Below are 11,867 nucleotides of genomic sequence, written 5' to 3' on the forward strand. Positions count from 1 at the left end.
AATGAAGGTGGAACTATTTAATTACGTTCAAAAAAAATTTATGGAACAGCCGACGGATTATCATCTCGATAAATACATGAGAATAAACGAAAAACTAATTGGAAATCATTTAATTGGGGTTTCGTATTACTGTCTCGGAAATCGATTTGTTACCGATTTCTTATTAGATTACGCAAATAAATTTATATTAAATATGACGTATTCAAATAAAAAATATTGGAGTTTTTTTTGGGCAACTGCATTGACTCACGATTATTTAAACGTACCGTCGAATAACGACATGTCTTTTTTAAAAATTTTCAAATCTCTGGTCAATAATAACGTATTAAATAACAGTATGGTAATATTGATGAGCGATCACGGATTAAGATGGGGATCGATTCGTGAAACTTTTTCTGGACGATTAGAAGAACACATGCCTCTTTTATTAATATTTTTACCGGATTGGTTTAAAAAAAAATACAAGACAGCGGTGAAATACATGAGAGAAAATGCATATAAATTAACAACTCATTTCGATCTACACGAAACAATGAAAGATTTACTTAATTTAAATAATTTCAAAGAGGAAAATTTAAATGATAGAATATTGAAAACTCGGAAAGATAGAGGAATCAGTTTGTTTCTTCCCATACCGGAAAATAGAACGTGCGAAACCGCCGGAATCGGCGTGTCCTGGTGCACGTGCAATCAAATTAAAAAAATATCAATCGGGAATAGAAATGTTAAAAAAGCTGTTCAAGTCTCGGTGAAATATATAAATTCACTTTTGAAAAATTACAATCGTTGCGCTAAATTAAAACTCAGTAAGGTGAGAAGCATCAAATGTTGTTATTATCATCATTTTGTTTTAATCATTATTATTATTATTACTATTTGATTTATAGATATTATCGGCGAGTTTAAGTTCAACGAACGAAGATTTGGTTATAAAATCAAAAAACAAAATATCGGATTTTATCGTGTCTTTTTTAACAGAGCCCGGTTATGGAAAATTCGAATCGACCGTACGTCATTTAACGGATATAAATAAAATGTCAGTCGTAGGACACGTTGCAAGAATAAATTCTTACGGTGATGAAAGCAAATGCATTTTTAATGAAAATTTAAAATTGTATTGTTTTTGTATATAACTTACAAGAGGTTAAAACGGAAGAAGAAGAAAAAGAAAAAGAATTTTCACTCGAATCTTTCTCGAAATCCTTTGATTTAAAAAAGTCGGAAAATTGTTATATCACTGTTTTTCTTTCCCCCCCCCCTCCACCCTCCTGTTGTCTCTCTCTTCTCGTTAATAATTTTTTTAATGTTATACGTAAGTAAATAAAAATTGAAATTTAAAAATAATAATGATAATAATAATAAATTTATTTATTTTTTTTACACGTTTTAATAATTATTTAATTTTTTTTTTTACAGAAATTTTATCGACGACTATTAAAACCCGAGTTTATTGTTTTCATTTATTAAATATTTTGAAATAAATCGAGTTGCGAAATTATTATCTCACATAATAATAATAATAATAATAATAATAATAATAATAATAATGATGATGATGATGATGATGTTGAAAAATAATTGTTGGAATGTTATGTTTGCTCAACGTAAATTTTTTTTCATGACGTGTTTTTTCTAATAATAATAATAATTAATTAAAAAATAATTTTCAATTTTTTTTTTTTTTTTATATTGTATAAAATGAAAAATGATAATAATAATAATAATATTAATAATAATTGTAATTATGCAAGTATTTTTACAAAGAGTAGAAAAAATCATTTTATTATGATTGGATTTAAAAAATTAAATGTTGTTTTAAAAAAAACAAATTCACAACAATAATTACCTATTATTATTATTATTATTATTATTATTATTATTATTGCAATTTGTTCTATTCTCTCATTGAGAAAGACAGAGAGAGAGAGAGAGAAACGTTTTATTGATTTTTTGTGATAAAAAAAAAACTTCAAAAAAAAAAATAAGAAGAAAATGTTTATATTTTTAATATGTTAACATTAAAAAAGTTTTTTTTTTTTTTTGTCAAAAATGTTGTTTAATTAAAAAAAAAAGAAAAAGAAATTTCGTTATAATATTAATTTTATTTTATTTAATTAATGTAAAAAGTATTCCGTTTATCGATTTATAATATATAATATATATATATATATATATTTTTTAGAAATAATATAAAAAAAATTGGAAGGATTGCGTGAATTTAGTCAGTATATAATATATTTTAACTTATCTGTCAATTGATATCGATCCAAGAGAAAAGTTTTCATTTATAAGAAAAAAAAAAAAGCAAATAATTCATTGCACGTCACATAATAATAATAATAATAATAATAATAATAATCAGAGAACTTTGGATTTAAAATAAAAATATTAATGAACAAAAAGTTATATATAAGAAAAAACTTTGGAAAATTTGGATGACACAGGTTAATTTCGAAACACGCCTTCCTTCCCCCTTCCCCCTTCCCCCTTCCTCCTCCCACAATTTTTTTTTTTTAATAAATAATTTTAAATTATAAATAATAAAATTAAATTTATAAAAAAATTTTCATTATAATTTATTTAACTTTATATTTTAGACAGTACGAAACAATAAGGAAAATGATTGTGATTAATACAAACAAACAAACAAACAAACAAACAAACAAACAAACAAACAAACAAACAAGGTGAATAAATTACCGACGGTATTATTATTGACGGTATTTTTCAATATTCTCCCTATCGCGTTAATTGGGTTTTGTTTAGGGAAACAAGTAAGTGATTGATTGATTGATTGATTGATTGACTATTTTTAATATTACAAAAGGTTTATTTTTTTTTTTTTAGAATTCAATCGAAAAATTTTTTTCATTCATTCATTGATATGGATTTAAAATAATAAAAATTTTTAATTCGATAACCGGAAATAGTGTACAGTTTTAAAAAAAGGCGCGAAAAATATTTAAACAAAAAATTTTTTTTTTCCGCTACGGATATGAAACGGATAAAAACGTGCCAAAAAAAAAATGAAAATGAAAATGAAGAAAATGAAAATTTACCGAAAAGTTTTTTTTTTATTACATAGGGGAAAAAGGGATGTTATGAGGAAGAAGTGGGGAGGGGAATTTAAAAGTGAGGGGAAAGGGAAGGGATAAAGGAGGGAAGTCACGGCGCGGTATTTTATCGCGAGGTAAAACATTTTCACAACAACATGGCGCTGCTGTAGTCATCCAAGCGTTTGTCAATCTTAAAAATCCGGACAGTGTAACTTGTAACGCGGCGTCGAAAGGAAGGAACGGAATCGTTACAAATTTTATTCAAATAAAAAAAAAAAAAATATCAACGAATTATCGAGTTTTTCCGGGTTAAATGTGAATTAAATTTTTATCGAAAAGTCGGTGGAAAAAGTAAAAAAAAAAATTTATGTGATTTTTACCGCAGGAAAAACAACGAAAAAAAAAAAACAAAAAGTTTTTTTCTCTGATTTTTTTTTCTCGGTTGTTGCTGTTGCTGTTTTTTATTTTCATTTTTTTTCGGTTTTTTATTCGGTCTATCAAAACGAATTCGTTAATATTTGCGTGAGTTTTTGGTTTTTTTTTTCGTTTCGTTTTGTTTTCGTTTTTTTATTTATTTGATTGTTTTTCCTTTTTTTTTTTGTAACCGTACTCAATTTTGAAGTTTTCCGGGGAAAAAAAAAAAAATTTCAAGTGTTTATTGAAAATTTCAACATGTTGGCTTTTGCCCTTTTTTATTATTTCATGTGAAAATTTTGTTCGTTCGTTCGTTTTCGGTTTTTTTTCCGGTTTTAATCAGTGAATTTTAATTACACGTAATAGTTTTTTTTTTTTTTCGTTTTTTTTTTATCGTTATCAAAATATTAAATTTAAAAAAATAATTATTAGTGTAACTACTAATTCTACTACTACAATCACAACAACAACTACAACTACAACAGCAACCTCGACTAAAAAATTATCAACAATCATGAAGAATCAAAGTAAATTATTATTATTAACAACGTTGGATTCAATATTCAAATTATCAATTTTCGTCGGTGGATTTTTATTATTCATCTTTCAAGGTAAGATTTTCTTTTATTTTTATTTAATAATAATAATAATAATAGTTTTTATAATTATTATTATTATTATCACCATGACAGACATTAACAAAAAAAAAATTTTCAACACGTTAAATTTAAATTTTGTTTTTAATCGCATAAAAAAAAAAATTTTCCCCTTCGTTTCCGGTTTGTTTTTCCGTTCGTTAAAAACAAAAAAACTCAAACGATGACGATACGTTTAAAAAAATAATAATAATTAGAAACGTGTAGAACGTTCGGGAGGGAAAATCGTTTTAAGAAAAAAAGAAAACACGTTGAAAATTTTTTTAAAAATTTTATTAATAAATTTATTTTAAATACCGTTCGGTTTTTCAAAAAAATCGAACGTTTCACCGTTCGGTTGAAAGATGGAATTCGAACGTTTTTTGAAACGGAAAAATTTAAAATCTAAAAGTTTTGAACGTATATATATTACGAAACAAACGCATGTTCGTGTAGCGCCGTTCGTTTCAAGGTCTAAACCGTTCGTACAAACATGTACGAACGAACGAACGAACAATTTATGTATTATTTATTTATTAATACGGGGAGAATATAACACACATCCTGGCCTAAATTTTTTAAAATGATTTTATTGTTGTTACTATTATTATTATTATTATCATTACTGTGTGCGTAGCCGTAAAAAGAAATTCATTTGATTTTTTTTTTTTCACGAAACATATTATTATTATTATTTGTTAAAAAAAAATTTGTTATTTAATAATTTAGATAAATTTAAAAATCGTAAGAATTAAAAAAAAAAAAAAAGATGTTTGTTTGTTCGTTTGTTTGATTTTCAATTGTCGTTGTTGTTGTCGTTGTCGTATCAGAAGGTGAGATTCCCATGTTTTGTCTACTTGTTGCTCAAACGAAAAGAGTTTAAGTCTCGTTTTTTTTTTTTTTTTTTTTTTTTTTTTGTTAAAACTTGATTAAAGGTCAGTTTGTTTGTTTGTTTGCGTTTGTGTCGGTTTTTCATGTGTATGTGTGAATTTAATAAAAATCACGTGACACCTTCGTTTTATAAAATGAATAAAACGGTTTAAAAATTTTTTTTTTTTTTGATTGTTGTAGAAAATGGGAAAAATGTGTTAGAAATTTTATTCGTATCTCATTTGGGAATTTCGTTTTTTACCTTTAATTATTATCATTATTATCGTTAAAGGTTATTGAGTTTGTCGGGCGGGAAAATTATTATAAAAAAAAAAAAAAAATTTCCCGTATAAAAAGGAAAAAAGGAAAAAATTTCATCGTGTGTGTAATGTTGGTAATTTTTTTTTTAGTGGAAAGCACGTATACGCACGTCATACATCATCATTCACTAGAAAACGTATACGTCACTACAATGTCATAAAAAAAAGAGAAAAAAGTTTAAATTGGTGACGTCAGATTCGTTTTTACCCCCCCTTTAAAATAAAGAGAGAGAGAGAGAGAGAGACAATGAATGTATTTTAAGAAAATGAAATTACTGAAGATTATTATTATTATTTTTTTTTTGTATAAAATAAAATATGACTGGTTTGACATTGTCAGAATTAATTAATCAAGTTCTTAATGAAAAGATACAAAACCAATAACGCGTGCCCCACCCTTCCCTCCCCTCCCCTCTCCAGCTTTTTATTAATATTATAAAAAAAATATTTTTAATTTAGGCTCGAATGCTAAAAAAAAAGTTTTAAATTTTCTTCGAAGGTTTATTTGTAACGGAAATAATAATGTTTCGATTGGCGTGTGCGTGAGTGCGTGTGAATGTGCGTGCGTGCACGTGTGCATCAGGGTTGATAACAGTTCGTTGAAATAAGATTAAAAAAAAAAATTTTCTTTCAAATTTCATTTTATTCGATTTGATATAGGTTTGATATTTACACTTAAAATCGTATAAAAATTTTCCTTGTATTGTTTTGTTGAGTGAAAGGAAACGCAGACACTCAGACAGGCAGACAGACAGGAAGCAACAAAAATTTTATTAACGACGGAAGCAGGTGGAGGAAGGAGGAGGAAGACAAGGTTTGTTCGTTGCAAAAAAAAATTTTTTTGTTTTGTATTGTTTAATGACCTTGAGGCATCTTTCCCGCTTTTCTTAAATAGTTTCTTTTTTAAATATAAAATTAAACGAAAATATTTTTTGTATTTTTCCGAGGCGGAAGGATAGGGAGTAAAGTGGGGAGGATAGAGAGAGAGAGTGGGGGGGAGAGAAGACGAAAGGAAGAAAAGGGAAAGAGTATAAAGATAATTTTTAGTGAATTTATTTTTTAAAAATTGTGAGCGTATTTGGGTCAAAGGCTTATCGCCGCAAAAAAATCAACAAAAATAAATTTTCTTTTCCCATTTTCTATTTTTAGATTCGTTTTTATTTTCTTTTCCCGATTTGCGCTGTCGATGAGAGAGAGAGAGAGAGAGATTCTATGTGAAACTCACGTACTTTTTTTTTTTTTTTTCATTTTCTACTACTTACTCGTCGTCGCCTGCCAAATAAAAAATAAAAAAAAAAAAAAAAAAAAAACTAAATTTGAAAACGAACCGAAGGTTTTTTTTTTCTTTCTTTCTTTCTTCATCATTTTTCCTTTATCTTGTTTCAAAGGAAACCCGGTTTTCTTTCTTTTCTTTTTTTCATTTTCAAAATGCAATTCGAATAGAGAAAATGGAATACGGGAGACTGACTAACGTGGATGTGGAAAAAAGAAGGTTTTGGAGACTGACTGAAAAAGTAGATTTTGTTTTTTTTTCCAGAATTTCTTAGATGTTTTTATTATTATTATTATTATTACATACGCATTTCTTCTCTTTTTTTTCAAAATGGAAAAAAAAAAAAAAGAAAAAAAGTTGATGGAAAGTGAGGAAGGAGAGTGAGAGATTTGTATCGAAATTACAATTCGTTTCATTGTTATGCGATTTAAAATCCGTGTTCGCCATGTTTTTTTTTCAATCGTGTTGTGCCTTTCTTCCTCCCTCCCTCCTCTCTCCCCCTCGTTCCTTCATTCCTTTAGGTACTTATTAGGTACTTAAATAATTTGTGTTTTGTTTTTTTATTGTCGAGTACGTGGTAGAGATTGAATAAAAAAGAAAATCTATCGTGAAGGATTTAAATAATTGTTATTATTATTATTAATATTAATATTATTAGTATTATTATTATTATTATTATTATTATTATTATTATTATCATTATCATTATTATCATTATTATCATCACTGAAATTTTAAAAAAAACTTTTTTTTCGTTGCCTAAAAAGTCGTAAGATTAATTCAGACGCCATTCAAATGTGGAGAGGAGTTTGTTTTGAATATTTTTTTTTTAGAGATTTTGTTTCGTTTGTTTATCCCCACCGGATCAATTATGGTCCGCTCCCCCTCCTTCCCCCCATTCCCTCTCTCAGGAGAAAGTTTTCGTTTTCTCTCGAATTCTCGTTTGTTTTTTTTTTTTTGTATAAAATAAAATATTAAACGTTTTGTTTGTTTATTTATAAATTTCGATTGTTTTACTGTTACGGTTGTTTGTTTTCGCATTTTTTTTTTATTCCGTCCTGGAATGGAGGATGGATCGAAAGGAAACAAACAAACAAACGGAAATTTTAAATTTTAATAATAATTTTCGCGTATCGATAAAAAAATAAAAAAAATTTTGTTTTTTCGTGTTTCGTTATAAATTAAAAATGTTAATTGATTCGTTATTATTCGCAAACGAAAAATTACAAAAAAAAAAAAAAAACAAATAAAACGTCGTATAGGGGGGGAGGGAGAGGGGGAGGGGTAAAGAAAAAAAGGTCGCCATTCGCATGAACTCGCTGACTTTTTCGTATTGATCGTATTTACTCAAAGGATGAGGAGGGAGAAATATATATAAAAAAAAAAAGGAAGTGTATGCGGTGAGAGAGAGAGAGAAAGAGAGAGAGGGGGGGGAGGAGGGAGAAAGAGAGAGAGAGAGAGAGAGAGAGGGAAAAAGGCTTTCGACAATATGACAAAACATGTAAATAATGTCATTATTTTTTCCATCACGCAATAAGTTGCACGTTTAAGTAAAAAAAAAAAAAAAAAAAAAAAAAAATAAATCAAACACCATCGTACCATCGTTGTACCTGTCAGCGAACATTTTTTTTTTTTTTTTTATCATCCTCACAAATTCAACCATTTTGTGCTTTTTTTTTTAGTGCTTGTATGAGTTGGGGAGGGGGAGGGGGAAATTATCAGACGATATAAATTTAAATATATTTTTTTTATGATAAAAATTTAATAAAAATAATATTTATTTATATTTTAATGAGTTATCAGGAACGACAGCAACAGCAACGGCGACGGTTCCCTAAAAAAAAAAAAAAAAAAAAAAAAAAAATTAATGATTTTGTTTGTTGGGTTGCATAAATAAAAATTATTAGGTGCATACGAAAACTCATTCGTTCGCTGTTTTCTCGAATTTATTAATAAAAAAAAGCGGAAACGGAAACGGGGGGGAAAAAAAAATTTTCAAATTACCACGGATGATGATGATGATGATGATGATGGTGATAGTGAATAGGTTTTTTCTTTTTTTAAAATTCGGATTTGCGTCGTCGTGGAAATAGAATGGATAAATAAAAGATATGCATAATTAATTTGAATTTTGTTTTTTTTTCAATGTTTTATTTAAAGGTGATTGTGGGTTTTGAATGGTAATTATTTGTTTTCGATGTTTCAAAAAATTTTTGTCTTAATTCAATTTGTGTATAGGAAAATTCTAAGATTCTAAGATTTGACGTTGACGTTACCCGGAAAAACTTTAAATGAACCAATTTACGTCAAAGAAAAGAATTTTCTTTTCCTTTGGCGGTGGCGGTGGCGACGGCGGTTAAAACACAGACAACCCCACGGGTAAATTATCAAAATATTTGAATTTTCTTTGGGATTTTTGTCATCAAAGCATCATCATCATCATCATTTGAAATTGGAAATCAAATCCTTGGAGAAATTTTCCATACGGGTTAGCAAAAAAAATTTTTTTTTTTTTATCTTTTTTCCACTCTCTCTCTCTCTCTCTCTCTCTCTGTCTTCTATCTCTCTTTTTCTTTTTCACTCATTAACGATTTAGTAAAAATATTTTAATTAAAGTTTTATAACGAAAAGAAAATTACCGAAGGAAAATGTCACATTTACTTTCGATTGAAAATATCAGAAAAGTGAAATCGAACGGGAGGGGGAAGGGAGAAGAAGGGTAGGAAAACGGGGAATAGGAAGAGGGGGAAGGGGAAGGGGGAAAAAGAAGAAATTGGGGAATTACGCCGTTCTAATCAAAGTTATAATTACAATTTATAGTGACGTTTTCTAATTTTCCAAGTTTTTCTCGTGACAAAATCAAGTAAAAAAAAAAAAAATTTTTTTCTCGCCCTTCGGTTCGTAATCTTTAACCTCTTATTAATATCATCATCACCATCGTCGTCGTCGTCGTCGTCGTCGTCGTATTTTTTTTTTTTTGCGATAAAGAAAAAAAAAAAAAAGGAGAGACAAAAAATAAAATTTCATTTTTTTCTTACTCCTTCTGTCTCTCTCTCTTTCTCTTTGTTCGTCTTCGCTTTTCTCTCTCTATCTCTCTTTCTATTCTTATTTTACTTGAAAAACAAAAAACGTTTTACCGGATGTGATAGCGTAACGGTTTTTAACGTACCAGGACGACAACACACGAATCCATACCTTAAAAATTTTTTTTTTATCAGACTCGACATTTCCGTTTATTTCTAAAAAAAAAAAAAAAAAAGAAAATTTTTATCTTCTTATTGACTTCATAAATTTTTCCTTTCTTATTTTATTTTTATTTTTTATTTTTATTTTTTTTCTTTCTTATTATTGATAAAGAAATATCGGTAAAAAGTAAGAGAGAGAAAGAGAGAGAAATACTGATAAAGAAATATAAAATTTTCTTTTAAAAAAATACGTGGAAAGAATCGAATTCGAAATTTCCTTTTTTTTTTTCTCGCTCGTTGTAAAAAAAAAAAAAAAAAACAACAACCGGAAAATTAATTAAATAATTTTTATTAATTCAATAGTAAAAAAAAAAAAAAAAAAAAATTTAACTCTGTACCGTATAATGATAATAATAATAATAATAATTTGAATAAACGCGGGAGCGCGCGCGAAAAAAAAGGAAAACTTTTATGGGGAGCTCCATGTTTTTATTTCAATTTACTTTTTACGGTAATTAATGTTTTTTGATTTCCCATGTGGAAAAAAATTTTTTTTTTTTTTCGTTTTATTCTTCTTGAAGAATTTATTATTATTATAAAAAAACCGTAGAAAATTTTTAACGATCGAAAAACAACAGCAGTAGCAGTAGAAGCAGAAACAAAAAAAAGAACAAATTTTTAATACTACTTCCGGTTTTAAAAAATCATTTCCGATTATGAAGAAATGACGGCATTAACGATAGGAAATATAAAAATAAAATTTCGCTGTGAAAAAACGTACGGTAGAAGAAAATTGAAAAGAAGCAGAAAACAAAAAAAAAAAAGATTTAACAATGAGAGTTGAATATAATAATAATAATAATAATAATAATAAATATACAGATCTTTAGAGTGAAATGAATCCTCCTCTTCCTCCACCTCCTCCTTCTCCTTCTCCTCCTCACTTTTTTTTTTTTTCTTTATTAATGACTTACGATTTTCCATGACAAATTAACTTGTCACTATTTTATTAATTTTCAAAAGAGATCCTCTTAAATCCGCTCCTCCTCCTCCTTCTTCTACTTTAACCATTTTTAAATTTTCTCCTTTTTTTCTTCTTTCTTTCTTTTTTTTTTCTTTCTTTCTCCTTTTTTCTGTCTTTTTTCTTTTTATTATTATTATTATTTCCTTTTTTTAGTAATAACGAAGTGAAACGAAACGAACGACGTGACACGTGAAAAAAAAAAATTTTTTTTTTACGAATAATTTTTTTTTTTTTATAATAATAATAATAATAATAATAAAATTTTTTTATAAATGATGTTTTTCATATCGATCATCGAATCGCCTTCGGGACATCGATTAATACGTTTCGATTCGATTCATCGAATCGTGAAAAAACGATTTTTAATAAATTCATTTTTTTACGTTAGGAAATAAATAAAAACAAAAGGGGAAAAATGATGAAATGAATTTGTTTTTTTTTTGTTTAATCCGTGCTTTGTTGTTGTTGTTGTTTTTGTTACTGTTGTTTTTGTTGTTGCTGTTGTTGTTGTTTTTGTTACTGTTGTTTTTGTTGTTGCTGTTGTTGTTGTTTTTGTTACTGTTGTTGTTGTTTTTGTTACTGTTGTTGTTGTTGCTCTTGTTGTTTTATTATTATTTTTTTGCTCATTTTTTGCGATTTGAAAATTTTATTTTTTGGAATTAATTAAAAATAAAATGCGTGAAAAAAAAAGATTTAAATTTTGGCGGGTTTTTTCGTTTACAAAAAAATATATAGTTAGTTACACGTTATTCTAATTACACGATACGGAATTATATTTAAAATATTTTTGTTGTTGTTACTGTTGTTGTTTTCGTTGTTGCTGTTGTTGTTGTTTTTAATTTTTTTTTTTTTGCTAATTTTTTTCCAATTTGAAAATTTTATTTTTTGTAATTAATTAAAAGTAAAATGCTTGCAAAAGAAATTAAATTAAAATTAAAATTTAAATTTTGGCGGGTTTTTTTGTGTTTAAATAAAAAAAAAAATTAGTTAGTTACACGTTATTCTAAATCCACGATGCGGAATTATTTTTAGGATATTTTCGGATCAGGATTTTAATCACGGATAAGCTCATAAATGTTTCCAGTCAAAA

The 11,867-nt window shown here is 27.0% G+C and overlaps 1 protein-coding gene across 1 annotated transcript in view; it reads left to right on the plus strand.

Annotated features, from left to right (window-relative positions):
- The window catches only part of Phum_PHUM145640 (uncharacterized protein), a gene marked incomplete at both ends in the record, with an annotated part of 2,018 nt that extends 885 nt beyond the window's left edge, over positions 1-1,133 (plus strand). Inside the window, 2 exons of the mRNA XM_002424622.1 lie at positions 50-811; positions 888-1,133. Of these exons, the coding sequence (XP_002424667.1) occupies positions 50-811; positions 888-1,133 (1,008 nt within the window). The remainder of the gene's footprint in view (positions 1-49; positions 812-887) is intronic.
- Positions 1,134-11,867: the final 10,734 nt, after the last annotated feature.

Source organism: Pediculus humanus, genomic scaffold (genome assembly GCF_000006295.1).
Source record: "Pediculus humanus corporis 1103172107488 genomic scaffold, whole genome shotgun sequence".
Taxonomy (NCBI): Eukaryota; Metazoa; Arthropoda; class Insecta; order Psocodea; family Pediculidae; genus Pediculus; species Pediculus humanus.